Raw genomic sequence first — 19,844 nt, 5'->3', positions numbered from 1 at the left:
GATGTGGCCAGGATTTTGAATAGGATCATGAATGAGGTCACAAGTGGATTCAAGCAGCACTGTGTAGATGACCCCCTCCTATAGGATTTCAGTGAGCACTGATCTGCCTGAATGACCTATACTCATCTCCCTCTCCCCTCTATTAACAAAAGAGCCTCTGTCAGCGAGTTTTCCTCTGAGACAAAAACGGGAGACAGGCGGACGGGACAGAAGCAGAGAAGACATGCGCACAATAGATGAAGCTGCTCCCTTCCTATTTAACTTTTCTGAACTTACAATGTGAAGGAAACTCTTAGTAAAAGCGTAATAAACAAACAGATGACCTAAGCACAAATGCACAACACATACATAACTAATGCAAATCATGCCCCAGCTGCAAAACAACAGGTCTGCAGATGAGACTAGACTTCATATATTGACATTGACAAATGAAACCGGCATTGCTTTTTGTAACTCGGTTGGCTTTATTTGGAATGCTAGTTGACTTTTTAAAAGTAGTATATGTTTTCTTTGAGTTTGACCTGCAATGCGTTTGGCAGCTCAAACCAAAGTCATGATGTGCCTGTGGGTGTTTTTCGTGTTTACAGAGAGGAGCTAAAAAAGGATGATGTTTCACACAGGTACTGGAGTCTGATGCCATGACTCAGACCAGAATGGGAGTACTGATCATGTAGGCACATGAAAAAATATTACATATATATAGTATTTAATAGCATTGAAACTATTTTGAACCCCTGCACATCGCCGTGTGGGATGCATTTAAAAAAGGTCAGTTTATTTAAATTTAAATATGCTACATTTTGGGGCTGGTAACTTTTAAAAGCATCTTTTTTTGTTTTTTTACAACTTGTCATTTATCCTCTCAAAAGAAAAGTCAAGGAATGAACCGAAACTGTGGCCCCCCAAAAAAGGTCCCTCTTTGCTCCCAGCCTTCGACTCTCTGGATAAGCAGAATATTAATAATAACCTCCTGCATGTGTGGAAAATAGGGGCTTGGCATGTTCCAGGCCCCTGAGCGGCTCTTGTCACCCAGCACCAGCCACATTTCCCTCTTTGCCACTGCCTTTTCCGCCTCTGTGAAGACCAGATGAATGATTCCACTAAACCCCTGACCTTCAGTAGGGGGATACGTGACATACAGTTAGGAGCACATTAACAGCTGAGAGCCCGCAGGCATGCCACGATTGGCTGAGTCAGGGTATTCCTACAGGACATGCTTGAGTCCAACCCTTCAGGACTGAATGACCAAGGATCTTCATCTATAATAATGCATTCCTCCTAGGAGTTGATATTTAGCAGAAAGGGGTTTGGGGCGCAGGGGCTTGCAGAACATACTACCACAATGCTTCCACACATACTCACACAGTCGCTCAGTTTTCAACACATAGTGACCTACTTCTTTAGCTTTGGCTTGCACCCCTGAGGAGTGATATGCTAAATGAAAATCAAATGAAGCCGTTGAGGGAATTACAGTACAGCTTAAATCTCCCACTTCCTGTCAATAAATGACACCCTGACAGCTCTAACTGGGTAGCAAGCCCTGATCTCAGTCATTATGATTACTGCAGCAGGCATATCAGCGACGCCTGTCACTGGGCTTATTGTCCACAGGATCACGGGAGAACATAGCACCAAAAACCCTCAGCGGTGTTCCTACACGTTGCCTTGGTAACCTATTACAGTTGGAAAAAAAAAATAACTTGGAAAAAAGGAAAGATGGCAGACTTGACATCCCAAAATGAGCTGGCTGTGAATGGGGTTCAATGGGGGGCTTCACTCAGGGCTGTGGGGACTGTCAACATAAATACACAGGCTTCATGCTCACTTTCAGAAATAGGAGAATACCCAGTGGAGAAGCTGTCACAAGGGACAGCCAAATATGAAGAGTCTTTAGAGTATCAAAATATTGTGTTTATAGTGGAGGCAAAGTTCAGGTGCACTGCAGTGTTAATGTAGGTAACAGTGCAGACATCTATCTGTAAGTGCATGAGGGAAGAGGATTCTGGTTGGCAGTGGCAAACTGAGCTATCAGAGTGCTTACACATGCATGGGCGCGCACGCACGCACACACACACACACACACACGCGCGCACACAGCCTCAGAGCAGGGCCTCCATGAAGAAAGAAAAAAAAAAAAAAAAAGCATTGTCACTTCTGCTTGTGTTTTACATCCACTGCAGTTTCCATGTCTTCTCTGGGGACCCGGACTGCTGACTCAATTGGAAGTGTCTTTGGCTCAGATGGTTTTTAACTCAGCCACTGAATTGTACATGTACTAAACTACTGAATTTTAACTATTAAATGACACAAAAAGTGAAGCCCTGCAGGCTGCATTTTAGAAACAGATCAATTTATTTAAATTTAACTAAATATGCATTTTGGGATGGTAACTTTCAACAAGTACACCCCCCCCCAACCCCAATCTTGAAATGATACCTTTTCATAACTGAAGGAGCTACCAGAGACAATAATTTCAGTTCACGTTTCTATTCATCTCCCGATTCAGTCTGAGGTAAACCAGCAAACTCCCAGGGAGAAAATAAACATCATGCCAAATTAGTCTCATCAGACTCTATCTGACAACCCCTGAGCCTTGTAGATATCGAGTAGTTGATTTCAGAGACCCCTGTGGACTCGCGAGATTCTAACTGGTGCTGAGATGCATGTCTGCTTTCTCATGCGGCACTCAAAATGATGTGTATCTATTGCAAAGATCTGTTTCACAGCAGGCATAACATGGAAGGGATGAGACAGCCATTACAATGCAACTAGATCAAAAGATTGGAGGGGCTGACAGAATAGTATTCATTCAGGGAGACCTTGTGTATTTGTGAAAAAGAAGCTTGAATTAAAAAATAAAATGGTAAAAATTCCATTTATTTTTTTTAAGAAGCTTCTCCTTTGATCCTCTGTTTTTCTAATTTATGCACCACATTTTTTTTTTTTAACAAACAATAGGGTTAAGCAACATTTCACACATTTTATAAGCTTATTAGTTTGGCTCTCCACAACAGTCCCAGTTTTTGATGTGGCCTCTGGGGAAAATTAATTGCCCAGCCCTGATTTAGAATATTTTGGATGAATGGAACTGATTGATTTCATTGAAGCAATATGGAGACTAAATTGCAGAAAATTAAAATACAAAGAAATAAATCCTTCATTTAAATTGAATGTAAAGCCCTATGTGAAATTATTACATTTTATATACTAACTGGGGTTGAGCAATTCATTGAAAATTAATCAAAAACATACTTTTGGAACCCCAAATCGCCCGTGTAGGTTTTTATTCACTTATTTTGATTCCATAATTACCCCTGTATGTGTGCAGTTACTGTCCCCTTAAAAAAAATAAATAAATAAATACTACCACATGTGTTATGTCACTCTGCATCATCCAGTCTGCAACATGGAAGCATCATGGAGGAGGAAAACTCAAACACCAAGCTGACTGTGCAACTCGAGCAGCTCCAGAGGAAAATGCCGTGTCCGTCGCCTGGACACATTTTATAAAGAGGACATCACACAAAAAGGAAGTGAAATGTAAACACTGCAGAAAAACTGTTTCAGAGACCCTCATACTGACCCCAATGTTTGCACATACTACGAGGTCATCTTGAGTCATCATTTTGTGTGTCCTGTATGATTGCTTGTGCTTTGTGCCTACAGAATGTCTCAGGTTGCCGTCTTTTAATGAGTGGTAATAACAAACCCAAGTAGGCAGTCGCCTTTCCAGCTACTTTAAATGTGGTGCTCTGATGCCATTTCCTTTTCAATATTGCGTTGCGTTAACCTCAAAGGAAACCTTTTTTTTTTTATTGTAGATCCTGATGGCTAATTTGCTGAGTTGATAGCTCATTTAAAATGTCTTGCGGAGCCTCTGATTGCAATAATGAGTTGTCTTTGGCTGTGTGGATGTCTCCGTGATGTTCCAGTCTCAATTGGACTTGGATGCTGAGTCACTCTCTAAAGACGTTATGTCCATACTAGCATGTTTTCATTTGAGAAAGATGAGGTGAGCAGTTTAGCACTCTTTTAGAAATCCATAATGCAAACATGGCTAAAAATGCATATACACTATATGTCTTGACCACACCTCTTAATCTCTGAATTCAATTCTAAAAAGAATTCCAGCAAGTCAGTTTGTGAAATGCATTCCCTCTGGATGCTGGCCGAGCAGCTCCTGGTGAAACATGTAGGTGACCCGGTACTTTTGCCCATATACTGCATACGTACACCAGGAATGGGAAATGTCACACATCACTGGACCTAAGAGTCTGTCACTGATGGCTGTAGATGCATGGGTTTAAGTGCACAGCAGCTCCTAGCATTGACAGCAAGGTCAGAAACACCTGTAATTCATTATGAATAAGGGAACAGCACACAGTGACCTAAGAGGCTCAGTCAGGAGGTGAATATGGGTGTCTGTGTCTGAAATAAGTCTTTTTTTTTCATGTTTCCAAAGTCTCAGTTTTTGTCCATCCAGACTGAAATACAAACCAGAGGTTTTCAGACTAAAACTGGGTCAGCAGCATTTCAAACGTCTAACAGAGACAGTCATAAAAAGCCAGAGTACTGAAGTAGCCATTAGTCGCAGTACTTCTTTACCCATTTCTAGGTACAGTGTTTGTTTCTTGTTGAGATAATTTGGCATTAGGAAACCATGATTCATTTCACAGTAAATGCAGTTATACGCATTGTCAGTATTTCAGCTATTACATTGCTATATTTGCTTTTTTTTTATTTTTATGTATACTAGTGCCCAGTGTCTTCACTCTGTGCGTTTATACACCACTACTGCTTTTAATCATTACCAAATATTAAACTCTGATTTTCTTTCCAATAGTTTGCCTTTTGTCCTGTCTCGCTCTCTGCTCTCTTTCCCCTCACCTGAGCCAGTCATCGCAGTTCCCTGAGCCTGGTTCTACTGGAGGTTTCTTCCTGTTAAAAGGGAGTTTTTCCTTCCCACTGTCACCAAGTGCTTGCTCATAGGGGATCATGTGATCGTTGATGTTTCTTTCTAATACTGTAGGGTCTTTATTTTACAATATAAAGCACCTTGTGGTGACTGTTGTTCTGAATCGGTGGTATATACAGTACCAGTCAAAAGTTTGGACACACTCACCCATTCATATGAATTGAATATTAATGGGGCAAAACTGAGTCTTCTTTCTTACTACTCTTTACTATGAACAGTAGTAGCTACTAAGACTAAAAAGAGTGGCTGAATATCACAATCACGATGGTATGGCCCAGTACTGGGAAAAATGGGGAAAGATACAATCTTTTTCTGGATATTAAGTAATATTTTTTAATGGCCATGTTTAATGAGAATAAGAATGGAACTACACCACAAACATTTACCTGTTGTTAAAGAAAAGCAGCAATGTCTCATGAATGGTCCTACGTAGGTCAAGTTTACACTAGTGAAAAAACAGTACTGTGGAACAAACATATTCATTATGAAACTTAAACTGAGTGCAAGAAGTACTTAAAAAACAATCACATATACTACAATTACAGTTACTAAAAATAAGTATAACACTCTTCAAATGTTCTCCCTTGATGTATAAACAATATTGCTAGTGCGACTACAATGTGCAGAACACACAAAAGTCTGAGCCTCTGAGGACATAATACCACTACAAGACAAAATCCTCTTCAAGCTTCCCAAGTGAAGAGGGGTCCTCATCAATATCCTGATTAGAATTACAGGAGAAGCCTCATCATAATCAACAAGAACGCTTGATCTTTGTACACTGTGTTGTAATTTTGCAGGGTAATGATCATGGAAGTGCTGAGTGGCTTTGATTTCTAGATAAACATATTTAGGACTGCCCTACATTTATGTGCTGTAGAGGAGGGACTGGTTTCTTCTACAGAAGTAGGCACCTGATGATGGAAAAGAAAGGACACAATAGTTTGTGTCCAGGTATATTGTACTCAAAGGAGGAAAAAAAAAAAGAGAACATATTTCCACATGTTTTCTTTTACCTTTTCTCTATAAAATTTCCACATAATGCCCAAACCAGAAACTCAATTCAAAGCAGATTATACAATTCCAGTGTCTGCTTTACATAACAATTGATATAAACTCACGCTGTGGGATTCCTGCATGACAATGAAGGCAGCCTCCACACATAATCCCTACCCTAAACTTCCAGAGCAGCATTGTAGTCTTCTTCCCAAACAAGCCAAACCAAAGCATGGCTGCCACTGGATTCAGTAAAGAGCTTTTGTCATGTTCTAGGAAGTATTAGCAATATAATCTAATCTTCTAATGTACCTGTTTCACTTAAAGATCTTGAGGTAAGCAGCTGGTACGCAAGAACAAAAACTGCAAGAATATAACCTTTACCAAAACAGGGTGAAGTCGTGCTACCGTTTGCTTTAGGGGAGGGTCAGTCCACCCTTGAGGAGGGGTAGGTGGGTGTACTTGCATTTAGCTGTTCCATAAATGGAGTGGACAGGGATTAGAGTTGCAGAGGCTGCTGGGAGAAGAAACCCAGTCTTGAAGTCCATTGTTCTGAACTGACAGTGCGTTCTCATCAGCGGGGGGGGGGGGACAAAGCTAAGTGACCATAACGCTGACATCACAATACAGCTTGCCTGAGAAACAATCAATACGAAGTGCTCCCATGTTGCGGTGTAATCCAAAGCATAAGTTTCCTACATGGTCACAATTACTACCATATGAAAATCTGAGTGGAGTACGTGTAAGGCCCCAAAGGGGGTGGGGGCGGGGGGTTAAAAAAAAAAACAACAATATTTAACTGTGCTACAGTTCCCTGTCTGAAAATGTTTTTTAATCAGGTGACAAAATGATGTAAAGCATCCAATTTTCATGCTAATAAGTTTATTCAGCACTTCACTCATTCTCTGTATATTCTAATCTCAGCAGTCACTCTTCTCTGAGTGTACCTGCCTCACACTCAAAGCTGCAAGCACAGATGAATACAGATTATTGTAAATCTACTGTATCATATGTATGGCTGTGAGAACAGCGGCAATTCCATTAAAAAGTCTCAAATGAGAGAACATTTTTAATGGCTAAAGACAATCTGAAGATGCCCGTCACACATTTTAGCTCCCTGTCAATCAAGCTGCCTCTCTGCTGGCCTCTCTGTATTTTCCAGTTTTTCTGTCAGTCTAAAAGTGCCTGTTTGTCCGCCTGTCGGACCAGCTGTCGGTCTTTATCGCTTCCTCTCTGTTTGTTTGACAGGTCTGCCAGTCTGTCTATTTGTATTTCAGCCTGTCTGCGCTGTCTGTGAGAAAGTGAGAATGAAGTGAAACTGGGTGAGGATGTTTGGCGGTGCAGAGAAAACGGGCGATGCATGACCTCTCTGCTTAGGTTTGGATGAAGAGCTGTCAGTCGGCCTGTTCATTGTTTTGCTTTTGTGTGTGACATCAGCATCGATTCCAGGGAAGAGCTGAGATCCCGCATTAATGATTCTTCCTCACGCCACCGTGATCTCGGCACGTTTGGGGGGGGGGGTCTGTTACTACGCAGGGGTCAGTAACGAGAGAGGAATCGGAAAATATTCATATCCATCCCGCGTTTAGCTCTCCTTCTCATTAGTCCATACTTTCCTTGCTATAAACTAGATTATTCAAAAGCTCTTCATGAGCTTCAGTGTTGTAATATTTCTTCAAAGGCCTCCGTATTGAAAAAAATATGCACTTAGTCTAATCCTCTTTAAAACAAAGCTGACTATCAGAAATCTGATTGGTTACATAAGCCGCTGCCTTCCAGCAGACATGTTTTCATTTTTCATTTAGAAATGCAGTTAAATCAAGCTGAGGCAAGTTTTCTGATAACTTTGATTTTACTACTTTTTTAAAAATGTTTACCTTTTAAGACTAAAACTAAGGTTAGAACGTTCCTAGCTCTTCCAGATGACAGGCCCGGGCCCTGACTGTCGATCCCATTAACTCCCCCCAAAATACAGTGGGATCAGTGAAGACTATGCATTTTCAGATCTGTCTGAGGCCTGTTTCTTTTTAGAAAGAATTTTCAAGGGCTATTAGAGAAAACAGGGGTTGGTTTGGCACAGCATTCGCTGAAAGAGCTGCTAACAAGAAAACTGTGGCTATGCTGTTGACCCACAGTACATGAAGCTGCCATTAGAGTGCACATCAGGCACAAAGGCAGCAGCAAAATGTGAAATGAAAATATTTGTTGGGTACACGTCTATTTTTTAAGGATTTACTCCTCGCTGGTAATCTTACCAGAGCACCAGAATGTTTCACATAAATTCCTGTTTTTACACAATAATTCCTTTTGTGCACAACATGAAAACGGAAGAACTGAATGAAGTGTCAGCTACTGCAGATGCTTAAAATACAACACCTGGGGAAGCATGGAAAATTGTTAGTTTTATAAAGTCTAAAATGTCAAAAACATTCCACTTAAATTATCAACAGAATAGGAAGAGTCAACAACGGTGATATTATACTGTATAAAAGACATATGAATTGTGTTGCAGAAATATCAACTGAAGTTAGCAAGGTAACCAGCTAGGGCTGGTCTGTATCCTCAAGGAATTCCACTTTGTAATGAAACTAACCATGACAGAAAAACTTGGCCAGCAGCCAGTCAGGAGTAAGATTAATAGCAGAACTATATGGTTAGGGTTATTTTGTAGCCTAGCAGTTGATGGGGCACTTTAGGATATTCAGCATATTTCACCATCAATGATGTTAGATTCAGATTTGAAACCTTAAAAAGGCCTTTATGGCTTTTTCATGTGTTTCCTACACGGACAGTCATCTACATGCTGTAGCGCTTGACTGTCACCAGGGGCAGTGTTACAAGCAACCACTCTTGTATGTGCTATTGTTGGTCCTTCAGCTTGGCCCGCTTTTCAACCAGTCAGCTTTCACCCAACGCACAGTATCATCCACCTGGAGCTCACAGATTTTATAAATCACGGACCTACACATAGTGCCTTAAATGTGCATTCTAGCTGAAGGCCACCAGGTGGCGATAGCTGTGGTTGCCAAAAGACTTCCGATCCAATTGAAGTCTTTTGGTAAAATGGCTTTCTGATTTGAGCTCTGTAAACAATTATGGTGAAATCCAAACCCGCCCCTCCTTGCCCCATCCTGCTTTTTTTTTTTTTTTTTTTTTAAACCAAGACGGTGAAAACACTAATCTTGAGCCTTCAAAACAAGACTTCAGAAACCAATGGATGCTGTCACGGTAGCTATGTCCACCTTTTATACTGTCTTATGCTTATACTGGTTGAGTGGCGTGCTGTTGAAACAAGCATGCCTGCATAGGTTGTGCAATAAGAAAAAAATATCACTGCTGCACCGTTGGTCAAAATATGACCGAAAATAGTTTTTCTACAATTATTGGTGCAATCTTCCTTTGCACCAACCAAGAATCCCTATACTCCTCACACATCATCATAGAGATGCCTGTAGAAACCAACCTACTGGCAGACTCGTGCCTCCAGCCTGGCTGCAGGATACAAAAAAAAAGAAAAAAAAGAAAAAGGAGAAGTGCACAGCAAGCTGAAACAGCACCATGCTCCAGGAGTGATGACGTAACACTTGGCATGTGCAGCGTGCACAAGGACAACAATGGTGAGCATAAACTGCCTGTAAGAAGGCAGTGGAATTGCTTCTTTCATGACAAGTGATTGACATTTAATGAATAGAACTATTAACTCTAACACACACACAGAGGTCAAAAAGCAGCAATTAGTGTGATGAACTCTTCCACACTGAGCCTGTCTGGATTGACGAACTAATGAGGAGTTTGACTAGTTGACAGCGTCCCATTTGGACAGAACTGCTAGAGTCAGCTTAACCTTCTCTCATAGAAAACCAATTAAACAGCAAAGAAAATGTTGCTTCATGCACTAATTTATTGTATGTTAATTGCATACGTTAGTTTGCTACACATCAAAATGCTTCTCTGCTTAGTCTACTGGAAGAACCAGCGCATGCATGCAACACTTTTTTTGAACTAGTAGTGCTACTGGAGACTGAACTCCTGTTCACTAGGCACAGAAAACGATCACGCAAAATCCAGTCTCATATTTGTGTCAGAATGTGCTGCAATGCACAAATGCTTCCAGTTCAAAGCACACAAGACCAAAGTGTACCTGTGAAATAGAAGGCATTTTTTTTAAAAATGTATTTATTTATTTTAAACAAGAGGTACAACACACAGTACAGGTTTGAGTGTTCTTGCGTGGGTGTGTTTGAGGAATGCAGTAAAATGCCAGGTAATTAGAGTTCAGATTCAGGTATGTAAAGCCGCAGGGAAGCCAGAGCAAGACAGACAGACACTCAGTGGGTTTAGTATGGCTTAATCCCCTGCCAGGCACAGCCACTACAAAAGCACTCAGGTAGGCACATATCGACACCGGTGTGGTCTCCGTGATCAAAGCTTTCAGCGCAGCCCTGCCCTCATGCCTTGGAAATGGACCAATTAGAGGCAAAGGGGTGGGGGGGTGGGGTTGAGAGTTAGTTGTGCGGCGTTCCATACACCTAGCTGGCAGCAGCTTCAGACAAGGTAATTATATACACTCCTGTCTGTCTCTCTAACACTGATAGTCACTGCTATCATACCTTACTTGTCTCTCTACACCCCTGCATTACATCCTTTAAACACAGTCCAAGGTAATATGGGCTGACATGAGCCAAGATGTAGCTACATGTGAGACAATTAAGCTCTGTTGCAGGCAGAAGGGCTTTAACCCGCCCAAAACTGCACCCTGCCTAAAGAAATCCTCCACTAAGATGCAGTTATACCATATTTCTCAACCCTCATCATTCTGATTTATGGAGCATGTTTGAGTGAACATTGCTTATTAAGGAATACTGTCATTGTTCATCCTTAACAGCATCTTCATAGGAAAGAAGATTTTATCCAGTTATGGCAACACGACTACAGTGTTCTCCGTCACATGTCTTAAATGAGCAGAGTACTGCTCACTGAAAGGATAAACGATAAGTCTTTTTTTTTTTTTTTTTTTTTTTACAGCTCGTATGCAGACACTTGCAGATTACCAGCACTGAAAAAGGTTAGCTGAAAAGTGTTATTTGAATTTGATGATCCGATTAAAAAAAAATAGAAAACAGATTAAATCATAACTAAAGCAATTCGTTGACATATGGAAACATTGCTGAAAGAGGTTACAATTCATTGTTTTTGATGAAATGGTTAAGCAACAAATGGAAAAATAATAAGTACAAGATTATGTGATAGCAAAATTAATCATTAGATTGCAGTTATCCATTCATCTAAAATCCATTTTTCTACTTTCAGTTTCTCTGAATGAAGGATTTGCAGCTTTCTATCCTTTTAAATTTAATGTTTGGATTAGAGACTGCTGATTGGACAAAGCAAGCTATTGCAATGGTTGACTTTAAAAATAAGTAGGAGTCCTATCCATTAGATTTAACTTCTAGTTGATGAAATATAGCTCTACCAAACTGCAGCTCATTCATTGCCGAGTTGTCCCCTTCACCGTCATGAATTATAATTTTCTGAAATACCAATGTATGAGAAAGCAGCTTAACCAAACGCTTGAGCAACATTTAAGTCTACGGAGCGCTCGTTTTGCTGATAGAATTATTGCATTACTGCAACAATCCCAACCTCTGTGGTCTGCCATTTAAACCTGCCACTCCTGGCAATGTATTACAGAGATTACAGGATGAAACATCTGGTTTAATGTTTAAATATCATTCTGTTTGTCTCCATGGTAACTTTTTAACAAAAGCTCTTTTAGCGCGTGATCTTCTGGTTCATAGTTGTGTGGGAGTCATGGATTAATTAGCTCTTTTTCCCTGGACTATAGGTCACACATGACCACCGAGGACGTTAGAGTAAAATCAGTACTTGAGATGAGTGACAGCCCTACATCATCACGCTAAATGTGCAACAGTGTGTGTGGTTGTGCATTTCTAGCAAGATCTGTCACTTTATAGGTGAAAATTTACTCCTTCTGAGTAACGGCTTTGATTGTAGTAATGAGCGTGCAAAATAGAGATGTAGAGGGATAGAAAACATGTGCGCTCATGTTGATTTGCAAGCGAGTGCAATCTGGAGCCTGACACAGACAGATGCTCTGGCCTGCTCTCTTGTCATCTCTCTTGTCTTGCCATTCTGTTTGGGTGGGTGTGGGTGGGGGGGACTTGATATCTTCATTGTCAGGACTACAGGGTCATTTATTGTGCGCATATACTGCAACCATAGCAAAGGCTGCTGTGATGTTAGGATTTCTTTACGCTTCTGCGCACGTTTTGGATGAAAGCAAGAAGCTGTTAGTGCATTTTGCATTTGCCAGCACTGAGGAAGAGGTGGAAAAAGAAATGTGTTACAGCACTAACCGAGCATGTAGTTTCTGTTTGCTGTGGCTGACAATGAATCTGCCTTATGTGCACTAAACCATAAATTATACGGTAGCTGTATGTTTAAAGGCTTGGATCCCAAAGTGCTAAGTCGAACTTAGCATCTAAAGGAAGCCTCTTTCTTCCACTTGGCTTAAACAGTGTTGATGAGGTTTCTGTAGGCCAACTAAAAATGCAGTTTTAGGGCTCCTGTGACACTGTAAGACTTGTAAGACTTTCATTGAAACTAAAAACACAAAAATTAAGTATAGCCAACAAGTTTGCAGGGCAAACATGTGAATACATACCACCAACTAAAAGGACGAAATCAAGTCAAAAGGGGGCCAAACATACATTAGTCTTTCTAATACAGAAGGCGATCTTTCCCCATGCAGGTAACACAGTATGCGTGTCATCTAGACAGGCTGTCGGGAAGCTGAACCTTGGACCAGAATAGCTCTGATAATGCATCTGTCATGAATGTGTGTCATCACGACCCCGTTCCCCAGCACACTGTGGAAAATGAAATGGCCCCGATGGCTGCAAGACCTGCTTTATTTAAAGCTGTTACCATGACCGCATAACTTTAAGTGATACATATATATATATATATATATACTGCACGACCCAACGACCCACGTGTTACTTAAATACAACACGTCTCAGAAAGCTGGTTGGGTTGGTGGGTGGGTGGGTTATGCCAAGAACAGAAATTCAATCCTTCAGCATCGACTAAACGTCTAAATGTGGAGATTACTGTTGCTGACAACTCTTGTTAATCAGAGAGAATGTTCAGTGCAGTTCTGCTGTAATCTAAATCTTGAGCTCAGATCAAGTTCACGTGGTTAGAGGGGGGAAAAGGTGGCTTAAAAGTTAGATGATCGTGTGAGAAATGGCACAGGAGGAACAAGCTCTTCTGGCTGCTTCCTGCTGAAATGAGAATGCCAGCTGCATATATAGTGTAAATGCTGCTTTCCCACATTTGCTCATGCTCCCAGGAGATGGGTGGTTCAGCATTTCTGACAGAGGGACAGACAGAAAATCTCTGACTCACAGTACAAAAAGTTGAAACCCATCCAGTGAATGAATCTCTCTTTGCAGTGATAACATTTCTAGAAAATACTGGATTGAACTGCTTTTGCAGGTATTGCTTTTGGCTAAATGGGAGTGGGAAGTGAAAGATGTGCAAAATTTCTCATGAGTTAATGTACACAGTAGTTTCTACAAATGGGAAAATAATCACATGCACTTGAATCAACAGGCTGTGGAAAACACAGGATGAAAAGAAAAAAAAAAAAAAAAGACTTGACTGTGCAAAATCCAGTACCCAGTGAGAAGCCTAAGGGTGTGCAGCCTGTTTCATTGTATAGGGTGAGATCAACATGACAGCTTTGTGTTTTGGTCCAGCAGGGCACACACTGTGGGGTCAAAAGGTCAGTGTGATGGCCATCAGTCTGCTTTAAAGAGCAACTAAAACTAGTGCTTTCTGTATATGCTTTACAAAGATGCTCATAGAAGTCTGAGCAACTATATGAGCGAATATGAGACCTTTTCAGTCTGCTGGGAATGTGAGCCATCCCTTTTTCGTTTTTCCTATAACCCTGACACTATAGAATGTTAAGAGGAACTCACTTTGCTAATTAACTTTCTCTGTCCTCTCAGGACAATAGAGTGGGTCCTTGACTTCTTTATGACTTCCCCTTTATGAGTCCTTGGTTGATTATGCCTTTAAGGAGCTTTTAATAAGAATTGAGCAAACAGTGCTTTGAGCAGAACACAGAAAAACCTGAGGCTGCTGTGAATGGATTCCTCCTTCCTTGTGGCAAAAAGCCAGTCCTATAACAGTGAACAAAGGCGACGGGGGTATTCGCCAAAAAACCGTCCTAAATTTAAGAGAATTTAAGAAGGGATTCACTTGTGTGATGAAAGGGTTTTCAATTAGGAAAAACTGCTACTTAATAAGTCCAATTAATGGTTTTCTGTGTGCATATTTTTCATTATGCAACATCACACCACGCATGCACACAGACACGCGCACAATGGAAAGCAGGATGAGACGCTACTACACAGTAGGGGAGCTTAATTGGAAAACCATGCAAATTTTTATTTTTTTTTTGCAAGTTAAATTTTGTTTCTGGCTTTACCTGAACTTAACCACAGTTGGCAGTTGACCGGTAAATGTATACAATTTGACAGCGCAGATGATTCGTTAAAATTTCTACCCCACCACCACACACACACCCCACCAGATCTTGGCAGCTACCCAGTGAAGCTTGAAGGCCATCAACGGCCACAGCGGACCAGCAGACAGTCACCTTAAACAAAACTCAAATTTCCTGCTGTGTGAGATGTGTTGCAATAATACTCGAGATAAGCGGTCAGAAACAGGAAGTGAGGTGAGTGTTTGCCATGTAAGGTGAACTTCCTCTTTGAACACAGCCACTTAAAAGTCATCTCTCCTTTTGCTGCTACGCCCCACCACCACCACCCCAAACCTCTAATGGTCCACTGCCTCTCTTACATTCTTAAGGCCAGTTAAGCTGCTGGCCTGTCACTTTTGGCACCCACTACATTTGATCAGCTGTTCTGTGAGGTCAGAGAGGGCAGAGAACTTTCCCCCACAACTTGTCAGTCTGTCCCTGACCAAAACACCCACGAAACCTTCTCCAGGATTCAAAAACAATGTGCCCATCTATTTACAACTCTCTCTTTCTCTGAATGATAGCAAGATTTTTTTTTTTTAAATTACCCACCCATCAGCACAATGCTGGACACTTGCCTCCGCAGTTTGTTTCAATGGGCGGAAATTGGGAATGCAAAACAGACCAGTAGTGAAAGGACATGTGGCTCCATCAGCTTCCATACAAACAATGGAGAATCTCCCAGTGTTTAGCTTCTGCTTCCTCCTGACACGCAGCGCTAACAAAGAGGCGCTATTATGACTGCTGGTGCTGAAAGCAGCAGCCTCTGGATGAGATCAGCATGTGAACACATCTTCGTAACTTGGCGGCGGGCGGCCGATAGCTCAATATTGAAAATTTTTGTTCACTAAAAAGGTGCCATCAGCTTCAGCACAAAACATCCAGTAGTGGTCGAGCTCTAACTTTCTGACAGATATAAAGAAATATAGAAATATGTGAAAGAAGGGGCTAGGAAAAAAAAAAAAAAAACAATTGGAAAGACCAGGGAAATCTAGGTGAGTGTACGGATCTTATACAAAATCTTAAAATATCCTCAGATACTGCAGTTTTATATCAAAATGGTTTTATTTTATTTTGGTACTGTATTACAATTATATGGATATAAATAAGCATGTCAGCAGTCTGTATCCTGTCCCCATGTGCTGCGCCTATCATCGGACTCAAAACAAAGCAGCACTTCAATACATAAAAGAAAAGTCAGATCGTGAAAATGATCATCTATATTATACCATCAACTTATATCAATCTTTCCACCGAAACAATGGACATTAACTCTATAACTGCTGTGTATTCAACAACCAGAAAACTGGCAGCAGCATCTTCGCTCCTTGCATTGTTCCCTGATGAGAAATTGAGAAATGTGCAACCGAAGGCACAAGTGTTTGTTTACATCATAAGAAATAATATTCTCTCTCTCAGACAAGAGGTCTCTGCGGCCTTGATAAGGATCACGGGTATTTATTACACCCAGCAGAGCCCTTTCAGTGAATTGTTTGATAATGGGTTGTCTCCCACGAAAACATTCAGCACACACCAGAGAGGATTTATGAATCTCAGTGCTTATATTGCCTATCGTTTTGCCTGCAAAGTACCCACGGGCCACGGTTCATGAAAATCCCTGAGTACTCAGAGCACAGAGAACAGTTTAAATGTGGATGGAGAGCTTGGTTATGCTATACAATGACCATCCCTTGAGACTGACATTGTGTGTCCTGTAATTGCCCTGTGTCTGTATCTCTGGTCTCAGTCTCCACTAGGGATGACATCTCATCTCAAGGGCAGGGACAGAGGAGATATCTACAGACCAATCACAGCTCAGTCAGTCAAACTCTATCAGCTGGTCACAGCTCCATGTCCCACACTCCTCTCACTCCTACTGTGGAAAGAGAAAAGAAAAAAAAAAAAAAAAGCACTGGGCCGGAGCCAATTCGAAACTGCAGGGTCACACATATACACACAAACACATACACAAGCACACATGCACACAAAGAGTGAGGGAAGCAGAAAGACCTTGACCTGCCCATTCCCCTCAAAAGCTTCAATGCCAGAGCTCTGGCTCTAAATAAATACAGCCTTCAAAAGGAAAGATAGTTTAACCCTCTGGAATCGACACTTTGTTTCAGGCCTGGTCTGACAGTTAATCCCTCACAAATCCCAAATCTCTGTGGGCTTCACAGTTTGCCGAAATGGCAAAAACGCGCTGACAAAATGAGCTTACAAAGCGTGCAAAATTCAAAGCTGTTGTCAAATTTTAAAAGCCAATTTGGAAGCAAGCAAATACTGAATATCGAACATAATATCAAAGTTAGGATCTGCCACAGTAAATGGTAGAGGTTGATGCATCCAGTATGTGTTAAGCCAGACACACACTATAATCTCTTCATGATCATTTTAAGTTTGATTGGAACTAGACAATAAAAAAAGTTATTGTAAACACACCCTCAAATTAATGTGCAAAGACACAAACAATCCACCTCCCACACAGATCCATAACCAGGATTTTAGAAATACAGTAGCCATCAGATAGATGAAGACTTACTACAAATCTACACATTTGCTGAGCACAGGTAATCACTCAGGGTACTTTTTTTTTTTTTGCCTTAATTCTTCAAGCTCACTCAACATCGGAAAAGGACTTAATCAACAGGCTCAAGAGTGGCTAAATCAAGTGTGGAAGTCCCTGGCGACCACAAAGATAAATAATTCAGTAGTAATAGTTCAGCAGTGAGTATCTGATTTGTCTGTTCTGCTGACAAGTTAACAAGCCTGCTGTTGTGACAGAATAGCCCTCTAGAAGATGCCCATGCACTGTCAGGTGAGTCTTAAGTTGTGCAGAGCCTCAGAAAAAAGAAATTAATTAAAATACAGGTCACATGACCTGTGCCTTCTCAGTGGCTCCTATCAAAAGCCTCCCACTATGTAAACAGCAGTAATTCAGTGGAGCCCTCTCAGCTGGTAAGGCATATGATTCAAACACTTCTGAAGAAAGGTCACTATCAGTGCTGTGAAAACAAGAGGCCCTCTCAGTCTGGCTCCTCACAGGACTGCAACAGCCTGCCCAGCTGGGCTCTCTTCATTTACTGCCCCTGCAATCGACCGCCCACTGCCAATTCATCAAAGCAAAGAGCTGGGGCTAAGCCCCACGGGCCCGGCTGATCCACCCACACTGAATGCTGAGGCAAGCCAGTGGACAGGTGAGGTCAGAGTAGATTAATAATCAGGGTGTAAATTCCCCTCGCCCCCTCCCCCAAGGAATCACAGACAGGGTGAAAGCTCCTCAGGCACTACTCTCGTCTTATTGATCGGCAGCAACTTCACTCCCATCATTCACGCTGACAGCAAGTGCTCACACTTCTGCAAAGTGCAATGGTTCTGAAAATGTTTAGGCATCACACTGACATTTGCCTATGACTCAGCTCTTTACATGATGCTGAACACATCACTGAAATGTCTTTTTTTTTTAAACCCAAGACGCCTTGTAGCAGACAGACAGCATGCCTTCAACTAAATGATGGATGATGTGTACTGGTGACAGACCTTCCTTCCCATAAGCATCTGTGCCACACTACAAAACCACTTTTGGAAATGATTTCATCTGTTTGATTTTAAAAAGCTTTAGTTTCTCAACTGTGGCTGATTTCTCTGAATATTGTTGTGAGCAGTTTCTTAAATCTGGTGAAATTCTCTCACTTGATTGTGACAGCAGAATAAAAGATCTGAAATCTTATTTGAGCCTACGAAAAGAAAAGTTTACATATGCAGTGTGCCTCTTTAGTGGCCATAATACTAAATTGCATGTTAAGCAGGTTCATTTGAAGTGTATGTCTATGACAGCGTGATTATCTGTGTATATTGCACTTTCATTTAGTTGGTTGTGTGACTTGATGACGTGATGGACTCTCTGTTCACCTTGGTTCCTCTTACCTTATTAGAGTAAGGCGGCTTGGCGAGGTTGATGCCATCTCTGATGAGTTTATCCCTGATCATGATCTTCAGCTTGAGCTTGGGGTAAATTACCAGCTCCCTCCTGTTGCCCAGGGTCAGGTTCCTCTGCGCCCCCACGTACCCACCGTTTCGCCCAACCCGGTCACTGATGGGCTCGGTCCAAGACTTGGATCCCCGCAGTTTAGACTCACACTCCACCATGTGCCCGCTGTAAATGTCGGCTGCGGGCGGCATGGGTTCAAGGGTGAAGTACAGTCCACTGGCCGTCTCTTTGGCTTCTTCCTTCAGCCTTCGCACCGCGTCGTGAATCCTCTGCCTGTGATGAGGGATATAGACGCCGATGGCATCCAGGTCGGGGTCTCCTATTTGTTTGCAAACCTCGAGGTCGTCATATCCATTATCCACAAAGGACTCGACATACTGGGAAAGCTGGAGGGTCTTCAGCCACTCGTAGACAATGACAGGTCCGTTGCTTGTCATTTTGGCTGTTGCCAAATCGGCTACAACTCGGGAGCAAGAAGACACTAAAGTGATTGTTGCTTTCCCATTCCGCGTTTCACACGCATTGTAAGGTTGTTAATGTAACGCGTGTTTCCCTCTGAGTGTTAGAGGCGCAAATCACTGGATCAAACAATTTGTGTTTTATCCATTCCAAAAGGTCTGGTTACCATACCCAAGACTGATGTGGATTAAATGATGAAAAACTGAATGAATAAAATACTTTGGCACAGTCTGACTGACACACACCTGTCAGTATTTAGGCTACAAATGAAGAACCCTTCGGTATTATGAGGACAGCTTCCAAGTCACGTTATTTGATAATCGATTTTACCGGCCCACAGTGGCTTACTATGTGCAGCCACTTCAAATTATTACGTTTCCATTAAGCAAATATAAAAACGCGACAAAAGAAACTGTCATTCAAATAGTAGCGTCACTACATTTCATTCCTCACAGAGGGCAGCCTTTAACAGCTCCTGCTCCTTCCCTCAAGTCCTTTTCTACCGCCTAAGGGCAGCGAAGGAAATCCAAACAATACCAAAAGCTCTTCAAAATGACAGAAAGTCGGCAGCCGACGACTGACAATCACAGGGCTCCGCGTCCAACTGCTCAGTCTATGCGCAGCCCGCTTCTTCCAGGCGGCGCATCACCACACTGGAACTGCAGCCAAGAGCCAACATGCTCGCCGCTGCTGCTGCTTCTGCTGCTCCTCTGCCGTCCACGCCCCCCCAAATTTTCTCTGTACCCATTTAAAAATAGTGCGGCTTTTTTTTTTTTTCTCCCCCTATAGCAACTTGTCGCGCAGCCCCAAGCAGTCAGTGGCTCATCAGCTTCCCATCGACTTATCCA

The 19,844-nt window shown here is 41.8% G+C and overlaps 1 protein-coding gene across 2 annotated transcripts in view; it reads right to left on the bottom strand.

The window, feature by feature from the left end:
- sash1a (SAM and SH3 domain containing 1a) overlaps positions 1-19,631 on the bottom strand; it is a 164,982-nt gene extending 145,351 nt beyond the window's left edge. Inside the window, exon 1 of one of the 2 annotated variants that reach the window (XM_030721288.1) lies at positions 18,474-19,631. In XM_030721288.1, the coding sequence (XP_030577148.1) occupies positions 18,474-18,974 (501 nt within the window). In that variant the 5' untranslated portion in view covers positions 18,975-19,631. The remainder of the gene's footprint in view (positions 1-18,473) is intronic. The other variant, XM_030721289.1, reaches the window with a different exon arrangement.
- Positions 19,632-19,844: the final 213 nt, after the last annotated feature.

This window comes from Archocentrus centrarchus, chromosome 24 (genome assembly GCF_007364275.1).
Source record: "Archocentrus centrarchus isolate MPI-CPG fArcCen1 chromosome 24, fArcCen1, whole genome shotgun sequence".
Taxonomy (NCBI): domain Eukaryota; kingdom Metazoa; phylum Chordata; class Actinopteri; order Cichliformes; family Cichlidae; genus Archocentrus; species Archocentrus centrarchus.
The sequence above is the reverse complement of the archived record's forward strand: the minus strand, read 5'-3'. Positions and strand labels throughout refer to the sequence as shown.